The sequence below is a fragment of the Mobula hypostoma genome, chromosome 10, assembly GCF_963921235.1.
Source record: "Mobula hypostoma chromosome 10, sMobHyp1.1, whole genome shotgun sequence".
Classification (NCBI taxonomy): Eukaryota; Metazoa; Chordata; class Chondrichthyes; order Myliobatiformes; family Myliobatidae; genus Mobula; species Mobula hypostoma.
This window is the reverse complement of record NC_086106.1, coordinates 35,940,661-35,955,016: the sequence shown is the minus strand read 5'-3', so window position 1 is coordinate 35,955,016 and position 14,356 is coordinate 35,940,661. Positions and strand designations below refer to the sequence as shown.

The window sequence follows — 14,356 nt, the reverse complement described above, 5'->3', positions numbered from 1 at the left end:
GCTATATGTGCCACGTGCTGTGTATGACTGTTGGTACTGTGTTTTGTACCTTGACCCTGAAAGAACACTGTTTCGTTTGGATGTATTCATGGGTATTCATGAATGACAAACTTGAACTTGATGTAAACAGCCAAGAATAGCAAAACATTGGAATATTACCTGCAAGCTGCGCACCAACCGGACTTGGAAATATATTGCCATTACTTCTGAAACTCCCTTTTTACTGGGCGTCTCTGTAAGTGCAGCCTTTTAACCCCTCGCAAACAGCCACTGGACTCCGCGGGGAGAAACTTCAGGCTTCGTACATCTAAGGTGTATGTGACTTTGGTCCCGCAAATCCGTGAGGTTGGGATGTCTCGCCTACCCAAACCCCGGTTTGTGTGAATGCTGTGTGATTTACTGCCCCTGGCAGTCGCCTGTCAGCAAAAAATAACAGATTGTACACTGCATAGAATTATTCAGGAGTATATTTAAGAATGTTAACTTAAGCAAACAGGTATTAAAGGAAAGAAAGAGAAAAAAAACAAAAAGGGCCCATTCTACTTAAAATGTCACAAGTGCACAGTGGAGCTCAAATCTTGAACTTCTCTGTAAATCGCGCGCTGAACCCTCCCTCCATCTGCGTGAAAGCCCACACCACCTTCCGAAGGTCACTGGAAATCCATCTTGAACAAAGAGGTTTTCCCACGGGATTATTGGTCCTTCCTCCTCGAAGCCATTCATCTGCACAAAGCACCCTGCATCGTCCACCATCTTCCCTCCTGCCTTCTCCCAGCTCCCGCCAAACAAAGACCTCTCTGCCCAGTAATCTCTAGCACCTTCTCCCAATTCTACCATCCTGATTGGATGACACCTCATTCCTGAGCTCAAAACCAAACAGGCTGAAAGCAGAACAGATTGCTCTTAGAGAACGGCTAAAATGAAATGCCTACAACATAGCAGTAAAGAAAAACTGGATCGGTATATGGACAGGAAAGGAATGGAGGGTTATGGGCTGAGTGCAGGTCGGTGGGACTAGGTGAGAGTAGAGTTCAGCACGGACTAGAAGGGCTGAGATGGCCTGTTTCCGTGCTGTAATTGTATGGTTCTACAAGTCACTTATAAATCAATAGCATCATAACATTTTAAGTAACGTTTGGATGTTAAACACACAGCACGTATTTTCCCCGCATGAACATAGAAAATCATTGCAACACACCAATATCGCTGATTCAGTGGGAGCCCTGGGCTTGTTTCCCTGCAACAAGACGGTCCTATCATGGGCTGATGGGAGTCAGCGATACTCGAAGGGGGTTCCTTATGTCCAGTCTATTCCGCAATTTAGTTTTCGTTGCATTCATTGCAGAGATATGTTGGAAATGGAAGCACCGTTTTCAGTGCTTTCATGGCTATCTCAGGATATTTAGCCTTGACTTTGATCCAGAATGCCGGCACAGATGTTATGTCAAACATACTTTTCAGCCCGCCTTCATTTGCAAGCTCGAGGAGTTGATCTCATTCCCGTGCTGACATGGATGATGTGCGAGTAATGACCTCGCGTGTGTTCAAGCTGAACAGGGCGTGACAGGGAATGAGGAAAGGTGCAGCGACTCCTATCGCCAAAACATTTCGTTTCCTCGCGGCATGGGACCGGTCCGCAGCCCGGTGGTTGGGGACTGCTGCGCTAGGGAAATTCTAAGCAGTTTCTAGAGTAGGTTACGTGGTCGGCACAACATTGTGGGCCGAAGGGCTTGTAATGTGCTGTGAATTTCTATGTTCAGAAACATGTGGTTAAACCTCCCAGCCCTCTCGTGCTTTCCCACTTATTTCTGCCTGCTCTGCTTACCGGACCTGCCTGTTTAGTTAGTTTGACATGGAATTCTGACTCAACACCTGCTACACTAGTATTCTGTGTCCCAGCCCGGCTGCCTCACTAGCTTAAACCCTCACAAAGTGCTCGAGCAAAGATATGGATAAAAGGGACGCACAGAGGCGGTTTACAACAGTGCAAGAGTCTGGGACCAGAGGGCACAGCCTCAGAATAGAAGGACGTCCCTTTACAGCAGAAGTGAGGAGGAATTTCTTTTGCCAGAGAGTACTGAATCTGTGGAATTCATTGCCGCAGACGGCTTTGGAGGCCAAGTCATTGAGTATATTTAAAGTGGAGGGTGATACATTCTTGATTTGTTAAGGGTGTGAAAGGATACGGGAGGAGGCAGAAGAATGGGGTTGGGAGGAAAAATAAATCAGCCATGATGGAATGGCAGAGGGGACTCATAGAAACAAAGAAAACCTACAGCACAATACAGGCCCTTCGGCCCACAAAGCTGTGCCGAGCATGTCCTTACCCGAGAACGAGCTCGGCTAACCAATACCCTCTATTTTTCTAAGCTCCATGTACCTATCCAAAAGTCTCTTAAAAAACTCCATCATATCTGGCTCCACCACCGATACCGGTAGCCCATTCCACACACTCACCACTCTCTGAGTAAAAAACTCACCCCTGACATTTCCTCTGTACCTACTCCCCAGCACCTCAAACCTGTGTCCTCTTGTGGCAACCATTTCAGACCTGGGAAAAAGGCTCTGACTATCCACACGATCAATGCCTCTCATCATCTTACACACCTGTATCAGGTAACCTCTCATCCTCCATCGCTCCAAGGAGAAAAGGCCGAGTTCACTCAACCCATTCTCATAAGTCCTGCTCCCCAGTCCAGGCAACATTCTTGTAAATCTCCTCTGCACCCTTTCTATGGCTTCCACATTCTTCTTGTAGTGAGGCGACCACAGTACTACAAGTGGGGTCTGACCAGGGTCCCATATCGCCGCAACATTACCTCTCGGCTTCTAAATTCAGTTCCATGATTGATGAAGGCCAATACACCGTATGCCTTCTTAACCACAGAGTCAACCTGCGTAGCAGCTTTGAGCATCCTATGGACTCGGACCCCAAGATCCCTCTGATCCTCCACACTGCCAAGAGTCTTACCATTAATATTATATTCTGCCATCATATTTGACCTACCAAAATGAACCACTTCACACTTATCTGGGTTGAATTCTATCTGCCACTTCTCAGCCCAGTTTTGCATCCTATCAATGTCCCGCTCTAACCTCTGACAGCCCTCTACACTACCCACAACACCTCCAACCTTTGTGTCTCAGCAAACTTACTAAGCCATCCCTCCACTTCCACTTCCTCATCCAGGTCATTTATAAAAATCACGGAGAGTAAGGGTCCCAGAACAGATACCTGAGACCGACCTCCATGCAGAATATGACCTGCCTACAACCACTCTTTGCCTTCTGTGGGCAAGCCAGTTCTGGATCCACAAAGCAATGTCCCCTTGGATCCCATGCCTCCTTACTTTCTGAATAAACCTTGCATGGGGTACCTTATTAAATGCCTTGCTGAAATCCATATACACTACATCTACTGCTCTTCCTTCATCATTGTGTTTAGTCACATCCTCAAAAAATTAAATCAGGCTCGTAAAGCACGACCTGCCCTTGACAAAGCCATATTGACTATTCCTAATCATGTTATACCTCTCCAAATGTTCATAAATCCTGCCTCTCAGGATCTTCTCCATCAACTTACTGAGGTCGGACTCTTTGGTCTATAACTTCCAGGGCTATCTCTACTGCCTTTCTTGAATAAAGGAACAATATCGGCAACACTCCAATCCTCCAGAACCTCTACCATCCCCACTGATGATTCAAAGATCATCACCAGAGGCTCGGCAATCTCCTCCCTCGCCTCCCACGGTAGCCTGGGGTACATCTCATCCAGTCCTGGCGACTTATCCAACTGGATGCTTTCCAAAAGCTCCAGCACATCCTCTTTCTTAATATCTACATGCTCAAGCTTTTCAGTCTGCTGCAAGTCATCACAACAATCACTAAGATCCTTTTCTATAGTGAATACGGAAGTATTCATTAAGTACCCCTGCTATTTCCTCTGGTTTCATACATACTTTCCCACTGTCACACTTGATAGGTCCTATTCTTTCACGTCTTATCCTCTTGCTCTTCACGTACTTGTGGAATGCCTTGGGGTTTTCCTTAACCCTGCCTGCCAAGGCCTTCTCATGGCCTCTTCTGGCTCTCCTAATTTCCTTCTTAAGCTCCTTCCTATTAGCCTTGTGCTGTGGTAAAGGAGATAGAATTATCATCACTATCTCCAAAATGCACTCCCACTGAGAGACCTGACACCTGACCAGGTTCATTTCCCAATACCAGATCAAGTACAGCCTCTTCTCTTGTAGGCTTATCTACATATTGTGTCAAGAAACCTTCCTGAACACACCTAACAAATTCCACCCCATCTTAAACCCCTTGCTCTTGGGATACGCCAATCGATATTGGGAAATTAAAGCCTCCCATCATGACAACTCTGTTATTATTCGACCTTTCCAGGATCTGTTTCCCTATCTGCTCCTCGATATCCCTGTTACTATTGGGCGGCCTATGAAAAACACCCAGTAAAGTTATTGACCCCTTCCTGTTTCTAACCTCCACCCACAGAGACTCCGTAGACAATCCCTCCATGGCGTCCACCTTTCCTGCAGCTGTGACACTATCTCTGATCAACAGTGCCATGCCCCCACCTCTTTTGCCTCCCTCCCTGTCCTTGTTGAAACATCTAAAACCCAGCAATTGAAGTAACCATTCCTGTCCCTGAGCCATCCAAGTCTCTAATGGCCACCACATCATATCTCCAAGTACTGATCCACGCTCTAAGCTCATCCGCTTTGTTCACAACACTCCTTGCGTTAAAATACACGCATCTCAAACATTCGGTCTGAGATCATCCTTTCTCTATCACCTGCCTATCCTCCCTCTCGCACTGTCTACAAGCTTTCTCTATTTGTGAGCCAACCCCCTCTTCCCTAGTCTCTTCAGTTCGGTTCCCACCCCCCAACCATTCTAGTTTAAGCTCGCAGTAGCCTCAGCAAACCTCCCTGCCAGGATATTGGTCCCCCTCAGATTGAAGTGCAACCTGTCCTTTTTGTACAGGGCACTCCTGCCCCAAGAGAGGTCCCAATGATCCAGAAATCTGAATCCCTGCCCCCTGCTCCAATCCCTCAGCCACGCATTTATCCTCCACCTCATTTACCCCTGACATCTCCTCTGTACCCACTGCCAAGCACCTTAAAACTATGCCCTCTCGTTCTAGCCATTTCAGCCCTGGGAAAAAGCCTCTGACTATCCACACAATCAATGCCTCTCATTATCTTGTTCACCTCTATCAGGTCACCTCTCATCCTCCGTCGCTGCAAAGAGAAAAGGCCGAGTTCACTCAACCTATTCTCATAAAGCATGCTCCCCAATCCAGGCAACATCCTTGTAAATCTCCTCTGCACCCTTTCTATGGTTTCCACGTCATTCCTGTAGTGAGGCAACCAGAACTGAGCACAGTACTCCAAGTGGGGTCTGACCAGGGTCCAATATAGCTGTAACATTACCTCTTGGCTCTTAAACTCAATCCCACGATTGATGCAGGCCAATGCACCATATGCCTCCTTAACCACAGAGTCAACCTGCGTAGCAGCTTTGAGCTATGGACTCAGACCCCAAGATTCCTCTGATCCTCCACAGTGCCAAGAGTCTGACCACTAATGCTATATTCTGCCATCATATTTGACTCGATAGCCAAATTCCGCTCTTGCATCTTATATTCTTGGTCCCCTCTTGGCTCGGGTCACCTTGCCATGGAAGAGATCCCAGTGATGCTGTTTGATCTGCACCCACACTTTGTCTATACATTTCAGCCGTCCTGCCTTCCTGTTTCTAAACTCGCTCGTACATGGCAGAAGGGGTAGTCCAGCGATTACAATATACCAGCACTTCTTCTTTACAACTTGTCTATTGATCTGTAAATCTCCGTTGCAGGACCTCATCTCTCTCCTTGCGGATGATCATTGGTGCCAGCGTGGACTATGCCTTTTTATCATGGGGCAAAATACATTCTGAGTGTTGCACAAATCAGATCGATGACCTTTTCTTCAGTCTTGCTTCGTGAAGGTCGGGGCTGTGAATGAACGTTTGCATTTTCTGCTGGTTTTTTTTAGGTGTTGTCTGAAGCCTGTGGCCAAGAAATCACAGCAAAGCACATGCTACCGACGGTTCTCCAGATGGCAGGCGATCAGGTGCCAAACGTTCGCTTCAACGTGGCTAAATCATTGCAGAAAATAGGACCGGTTTTAGATGCCAGGTAAGTATTTGAGTTGGGGTTTATAACCCGGCCTGTGGAGAATGTTTCGTCTCCAGTTTGGAATGGAAGTTGAGACACCACTGTGGTGGCGTTTAGTGATGGAGTCGCACCGTCTTTTGTCCCCACAGGTCCAATCCGGCCAAGACCACCGTCTCCGCCGGTCCCATCGTCCCAGGTTCTCAACCTGGGGTTCATGGACCCCTAGCGTAATGGTCCATGACACCAAAATAGTTGTGCACCCTTGCTCTAAACCTTTCCTGCCCGCGTACCTGTCCTTATTGAAGTTGTTAATGTGCCTGCCTCAACCAGTTCCTCTGGCAGCTCATTCCATGTACTGCGTGGGGGAGGGGCATAAACTTAACCCTCAGGCCTCCCCCTCCCCTGTGGTGTTTGCCTCACTTTCCTGCTTGACCTGGATCCTTTGGTACCCTTAAACGATCTTCTTCTCTGTCCAGAGATTAAGACCATAAGACACAGGAACAGAAACAGGATGTTCGGCCCATCGATACTGTACGGCCATTCTATCATGGCTGATTCATTATTCCCCTCAACCCCACTCGCCTGCCTTCTCCCCATTTTTTTTAAAGAAAGGACATCCTCGCCAAGAACATTTAGTGGCCCATTTCTACCCTCCAAATTACCTGTTTAAGGTCTCCCCACTGGCTTTGTATTCCAAGGGCCTCATTTTACTACAGCTTTCCCAAGCAATGCGCAATATTCCTTTTTGTAAGGTTGTAAGACTGACCTTGCACACTCGGTCTCTCATCACCCATGCTACCTGAGGAACTCCAATCAACTGGCCTTTTAAAAGGGTCCCACATGTCAGAGGTGTTGTTTGACCCTCGAGCAGCTGCTTCCCAGTTTACCTTCTCCTGTTCCTGCCTAACACCGTTGCAATTAGCCCTTCTGCACCTCAGCACCTTCACCCAAGGATCAGTTTTAATCTGTAACCATCTTAAAACTGAGGGAATTACAATTATGGCTGAAAATTTGATCATCTGGCCCGGCTCATTTCCTCGTAAGCTGTGTTACGTCGCCATGCCAACTTGGAGTGTCTGCATACTGTCTGGTGTAACCCCCCGAGACACAGTTATCAATTTTGACCCATTGAAGCCTCTGACGCTCAGGAAGTTCCATTCAGTACTGGGGAAGTTGAAATCAGCCGCTCAGTGACCCCATTCCGTGACTGGGGTTGAGGGGGATAATGAATTGGCTTTAATGGAATGGCAGAGTAGACTCGATGGGCTGAATGGCCTGATTTTGCTCCTGTGTGGCATGGTCGTATCTGCCTGTATATCTGTTCCCCAGCTCCCAGTGGCCTTTTGGGAGCCTAGCACAGTAATTAAACCATTTTGTTCGTGTGTCATGCAATATATGTCGTCTGCACGGACTTCAGTGAGACCTTTGACAGGGTCCCACACGGGAGGCTGGTCCTTATTGTTAAAACTTCTGGCAAGCTGGAAACGTGGGTTAAAAGTTGGCTGAGGATGGTGGAGGGTGTTTCAAGCAAAGCTTGGGTTCTGGATATAGTCAGTTGAACTGTATAGAAGCATGCCCTCTTGTCCATTACATCTATACTGACAATCACTCCTTGCTATAGTAAACCCACTCAGCCACACTAACTCCACATCCCTCTGTCTTGCTCACTGAGCCTGTAGAACAGACCCATTGGCCCACAATGTTGTGCCAAGCTAATTCTTCCTTTTCAGTCCGGACGAAGGGTCTGGGCCCGAAACGTCACCTGTTTATTCATTTCCATAGGTGCTACCTGACCTGCTGAGGTCCTCCAGCATTTTGTGTGTGTTGCTCTGGGTTTCCAACACCTGCAGACTTTATAAATAAAGCAGCGCCTAATTGAACCGTGTCCTTTTGCCCGCACATGGCCGAGATCCTCCATTCTCCGCACGTTCATTTGCCTGTCTAACAGTGTCTTAAATACTTCAATGCTCACACAAAACGCTGGAGGAACTCAGCAGGTCAGGCAGCGTCCATGGAAATGAATAACCAGTCGGTGTTTCAGACCGTGACCCTTCATTGGATCATAAACACTTGTTTCATACCTGCATCCAGTTCCACCAGACCCGTCGGTGTGTTCCAGGTACTCAAATCCTCGGCACATCTTTGAGCTGTTCTCTTCTGGCTCTTACATCTCAACTGTGAGCCGTCTGTCTTTGCCTCAGAATTTTGTAAACTTCTACCAGCTCGTCCCTCCCTCAGACTCCATCACTCTGGAGAAAGCAACCTCTCCGGTAACATCTGCAGTACCAGCCAGCATGTCTTCTGTACCTTTTTCAGACCCTTTAAAGGGGAGGCCAGAGCTGAATTCAGTACTCCAAATGTGACCTAACCAGAGGTTTATCACAGGCAACGTCCTGTAAACATCTTCTGTACCTTCTTCAAAGTCTCCACACCCTTTAAAGGGGAGACCAGAGCTGAATTCAGTACTCCAAATGTGACCTAACCAGAGGTTTATCAAGTGACTGTCCAGGTTTTGTTCCTGCCTGCACCACCACCACCTCCTTTGGCAGCTCAGCTACCAACTCCTGCATGAAAAGGTGACTCCTCCAATCTTCTTTAATACATCTTCCCTCTCTCCTTCAACCACTGATGGATAAATCCTGGTTTGAAGTGAAAACCGCACAGTGAGATTTCAGTTAACGCCACCACCATCTTCATCATCATGAGACGTGGGCGATCGTGGTCTCTCCATGGCCACGATTGTTCTTGGCAAATTGTCCTGCAGAACTGGTTTGTGCCATTGACGCCTTCTGGGCCGTGTGTGTCTTTACAAGACGAGGTGACCCCCCCCACCCCCCAGCCATTATCAGTGCTCTTCAGAGATTGTCTGCCCGGCGTCAGTGGTCGTACAACCGGGACTTGTGATCTGCACCGGCTGCACACATGACTGTCCACCATCTGCTCCCACGGCATCGCGTGACCCGGATCAGGTGGGGGGGCTTAAGCAGGTGTTGCACCTTGCCCAAGGGTGACCTGCAGGCCTGCGGAGGGAAGGAGCACCCTACACCTCCTTTGGTAGCGACGTATCTCCACCCCGCCAACCCGTCCGGTGAACGATTTTTGTGAAATTGTGCGTTTGTGATTTGATTGGAATTTGTGTGGAAAGCAATAACAGATGGATTGCATTAAAAGGAAGTTTATGCATTCAGTGCCCCCTCTCTTCAACGGCATAAAAATGGGGCATCCAAATTGTTCTCCTTTTGCATCCACTACCCCAAATGAGCTCAGCTGCAGTTTCTGACCATAGTCTGCTAGTTGAGCTCTAACCCGTATCTGGCCAGTAAACGATCAGTTGTGGTAGTGAGAGCCTGCGTGAGAGGCAGAAATAGGAGATTTTAATCTGGGTAATATCCAGTATCGCATTAGATTTAAGTGAATGTGCTGCTGTTTTGTTTTGAAGGTCACAGGTACTAATTATTGCTTTTAAATCACAGCACTTTACAGAACAAGTTCAAACCAATACTGGAGAAATTGGGTCAGGACCAAGATATGGACGTAAAGTACTTTGCGCAGGAAGCCATGACTGGTAAGTTGTGGCTTTGGACCCAGCTCGGTACGAGCATAAGCATTCTCCCTTCAAGCAGTTGTGGCCTGCATTGTCCCAGAGTCTGTCACTGGGTCTCTGAAGATGAGCACAAGACAAGATGGGTGTCTGCTGGGTTCCTGCTGTAGGTGCACTGATGATAGAAAAGGCTCTTTAAACTAAAGATGTGTGTTTTGTAATCTGCACGTGTAACTAGTGAGGGTCAGGGAAAAACATGCAGTCCTCAGCACGTTCATTAAAGGGGATAAAACACAAATTATGGATTCAAAACTCTGAACCAGCAAGAGGGTTATTCGAGGTGCTGGAACAATGCTGTGATATTTGGAACTGTTTCCAGTTAAAGGGATTTACTAATTGTTCAGAATTATAAACCTTATGATAGAGCCAAGCATGAAGTTCTCAGTTCTGTCTCTTACTTACCTCCCTGTTTCTGTAAGCTGAATATTTTAAGAACCAATCCAGAGTTTTGAGTACAATCCTCAGTAAAGAGTTCTGTGTTTATATTAGGTGATTTTTAGGGTTTAGGAACGGGTGTTAAAATCTAGTGCCAGACATCCCACCCTGCAAAATCTCACTTCAGGGAGGTAGCAGTACGATATGGAGAGCAAGCTGTTGCCCCATGTAGCAAGCTCCCCGTCTGCACGCACCCAAAGGAACGGCAGATTGAGTTTGGTTCCAGGAGCACCACAGGAGTTGTCAGTCAGCATAGGACTGCCTTAGGGACTCCAGCTCCGGGTTTACTCCCGGAGCCTTTCCTGTGAGTGGGTACAGCGGCAAGGCAGCAGAGGTTTGAGATCAGAATTTTCCTTCTCCAAGATGAGCTGACGAGTCCCATCTGCCTGAATAGGTCTTGAAGCAACAGGAATTAAGAGCTGGCAATCGTATGAATTCACTTGCAATTTATTAGAAATGACATACTCCATCGTTAGAATTCCCACAAGTTGTCGTCATAGCTTACAGATAGATGCGTGTTCTGATTATCTTCAGAAACGTTCCCATTTTGTCTCCTTTTAATATCTAATCTGCATGTTTTCCTTCTTATCTAATGCTTGCCTTATCGTAGAAAGGAGTGAAGAAATGGCTCTCCAGACTTGCAACGAGATCTGCTGCTGACATCTTTGAAAACCTTCTTCCACTCTCTCTTTGTACCGTATAGGAAAAAGGGAAGTTATGTCACATCCGGAGTTTCTCCAGTTAACGGACGATTTCCCTCCACGCCTCTCTAACATAGTGGGGAACCGCGTACGAGGCAAGTTACAGCAGTGGTTTGCCATTGCCTTCTGCCGGGTGAGTTTACAAAGAGATCACCAGCTCGTAACCCAGCATGGATGGAAAGCGTGCAGGGGAGCCGGCTGGATTCAAACTCGGGATGACGCCACTACAACACCAGCTGGGTCAGCCTACTGTATGATATGGGGACTACTTTATGTTGTAGTAACACGTCGTCACATGCGCTATTTGGCGCACATTGATACGTATGTGTGTGTTCTGCATCGTTTTCTACTGGTAAAGAACCATGAAACTTCGCTCCTGTCTCCAGCATTTTTATTAATAGCATTGTTGTGTAGCCAGGCCACATACACAACACTCTTTAAAGAATTACCCCTGGAAATGTAAACGTCTCGTACGTAGTGTCACTGGATTTTAGCTGCCTTGTAGATTCTAGTTCTGCAGTCTTTCTGCTGTCTCAATTTAGCTTAAGATATCAAGCTGTCTACTCCCCCTATTTATTTTCAGTGACTGTAGTGTACCGAGTGGCATTGTGTATCCGATGGGTTTAGCTGTTAACAAGGATGTGAGGTTATTAGCTTTGCTGCTCTGTCGACAGTCACTTGTATCCAGCATGCCTCCTCCTCCTTTCCCAAAACACCTTCGCTCGTATTCCCAGCATCCAGTGGCAAATGCTCGAATTAAAACTGAAGATGTTGTCCAATCTGAAACTGTTCTCGGATGGGGTGGCAGAGGAGGGGCCCAGTGAGGGGTCCACATTGGATGGGCCTTGGCTTGGGGAAGTGGTCCACATTAATGCGTCCTGACCCTGATGTAGGAGAGGGTTTCGCATTTGATGGGGCCTGGTGAAGGGGTGGGTTCCACATTGATGGGTCCTAAGGTGGGGCCCACATTTAATGGGGCCTCATGTGTCTGCACTGCATTGTCCCCACGTTGCTGAATGATGTGCTATAAGTTTTGACCGACCTTAATTTCCCTTTTAATCATTTTTAACATTAAAAGAAAGAGTGCCCGTTAGACAGTTATTGAAATGACTTTCAATGCCGACCTCATTATTCCAGTGACTTGAACAGCAGTGCCAGTGGATGCTGTGATTACCTGATGGTTTGGTTAGGCAGCCATTGCTTCTGTACGTATTAGTTAAAGTAGATTTTTCAATAGCTGAGCTTCTCTTCCCGACCAGAATTACACAATATTGTATCATTCCAGTGGTCTAGTCACATTTGGGATGCCATTTCAATATTGCAAATCACGTAATTTAATGTCTGTTAGCTTTTTGAATGATTATAGAGATTGTGTTAGGCACATTTAACCTGTTACCGGTGGACGTCATTCTCCTAATTTGTATATTACATCATTGTTTTGACTGCTTTCCCTAATAAAGTGGATTAAGGTAAACGCTGCTTCGTGTTGCACACCAGAGAGGTGCAGGATTTACCTCCTTGCGACTTTTGCGGAGCAGAAACACGTAAAAAGCATGTCTTGTGTTTCGTTTCCTTGTAATTTTTACCTTCTGTTAAATTTCTTTTTGAGGTAGCTTTCTGTGCTGTTCACTGGGTTTTAGACCAAAGTCTTGCACACAAATCAGAGTTAGTCACTGAAGATTTAGTCAACGTGGAGAGACAAGTACAGCAGGGGAACAGGCCCTTCACCTCTTCTCTCTGGCGTCTTCTCTCTTCATCTCTTCCTAACAAAAGCCCCAAGCCCAACCTCAGTGTCCCTCACCAAAGAAAACTCCCCTTAATCATAAGACCATAAGATGGAGGAGCAGAAGTAGGCCCATCAGCCCATCGAGTCTGCTCTGCCATCCAATTCTTCCAGTCATCCCCATTCCCCTTGCCTCTTCATGATGCCCTGGCTAATCAAGAACCTATCTATCTCTGCCTTAAATACACCCAATGATTTGGCCTCCACAGCTGCTCGTGGCCCCAAGACCACCTCCCTCACCACTATTCAGACCCTTAAACAGTCCGTCCATGTGAGGCGATAGTTCACCAGCAGGTCTGCTTGGGTCACCTGCTGTAACTTGGTGCAGCCTCCTCTACATTGGTGAGATTCAGCGTAGATTGGGGTATCATATAGTTGAGCACCTTCACTCTATCTGCCACAAAAGGCAGGGTCTCCCAGTGGCTATCCATTTCAATTCAACTTCCTATTCCCATTTTGGCGAGCTGATTGTCTCCTCTACTGCTCAAAGAGGCCACACTCAGATTGATGGAGCAACATCTCATATTCGATCTGGGTAGCCTCCAGCCTAATGGCACAAACACCGAGTTCTCCAACTCCCAGTAATCTTTCCCCACTCCCTCCTTCTCTCTGTTTCCAGCCCTCATGCTGGCTCCCCTCTTACCCTTCACTTCCTCTGGTTCCCCCCTCCTCCTTCCCTTTCTTCCATGATCTCTATCAGATTCCCTCTTCTCCAGCCCTTTACTTCTTCCACCTATCACCTCCCAGCCTCTCACACCCCCCTCCCCCTTCCCCCTCACCTGGTCTCGCCTATCACCTTCCAGCTTGTACTCCTTCCTGTCCCCGCACCACTTTATTCTAGCTTCTGTCCCCTTCCTTTCCAGTCTGTCCTGATGAAGGGTCTGTTTATTCCTCTCCAGAGATGGTGCTTGACCTGCCAAGCTCCCGTGTTAGTGTGACCTGTGCTGTTCCAACAAGAAAGATTCCAGTTTCAAGGTGACTCAAGTTAAGAGCAGTGGGGTAATCAGGTTGTTCTCACTGAATCCTGGTCTTCATTGGTGTGTTTTCTTGCAGGGAGTACTGTTGTAGAGAAGTGGAAACACACTAAATAAGGAGAAGTATGTGACCCAGCATGGAGCAGTTTGCAGGGGAGCCGGCTGGATTCAAACTGGGGACCTTTCGTCCCCAAGTCCGACTCTGATGCCACTACACCACCAGTCGGGTCACAGGAGTATAGATGGGGAAATGCAAGCAGGCTTTTTCCACTGAGGTTGGGTGGGACTACAACTAGAGGTCAGGGGTTAAGGGTGAAAGGTGAAAACCTTAAAGGGGAACATGACGGGAAACTCAGAGGGTCATGAGAGTGTGGAATGAGCTGCAAATGCAAGTGGTGCATGCAGACATCCCACCCTGCAAAAACTCATTTCAGGGAGGTAGCACCATCAATTTGCGAGAGACTCCTGGAACTTCCGGGAGAGGTGGGATAGCTGCAATAGAGTAGCTCCTTAGCAGCTAGCCGGCTAGTTTAAATAACGTTAGTTATGATAATGAATGAATGACACCTGTTAAACTCACCTCAACATGTCTTTTACAGTCTTAGCCCACCATGGGCAATAGAAAGGTCACTGTTACAAGCAGTGCAGCGAGCAACACTGTCATTATTTTGACCCCTGTTAGGC

At 47.3% G+C, this 14,356-nt stretch overlaps 1 protein-coding gene across 1 annotated transcript in view; it reads left to right on the top strand.

The window, feature by feature from the left end:
* The window catches only part of LOC134352508 (serine/threonine-protein phosphatase 2A 65 kDa regulatory subunit A alpha isoform-like), a 53,200-nt gene extending 40,821 nt beyond the window's left edge, over window positions 1-12,379 (top strand). The window contains exons 11-13 of the mRNA XM_063059775.1: window positions 6,057-6,199; window positions 9,652-9,743; window positions 10,918-12,379. Of these exons, the coding sequence (XP_062915845.1) occupies window positions 6,057-6,199; window positions 9,652-9,743; window positions 10,918-11,378 (696 nt within the window). The 3' untranslated portion in view covers window positions 11,379-12,379. The remainder of the gene's footprint in view (window positions 1-6,056; window positions 6,200-9,651; window positions 9,744-10,917) is intronic.
* The last annotated feature ends 1,977 nt before the right edge of the window (window positions 12,380-14,356 follow it).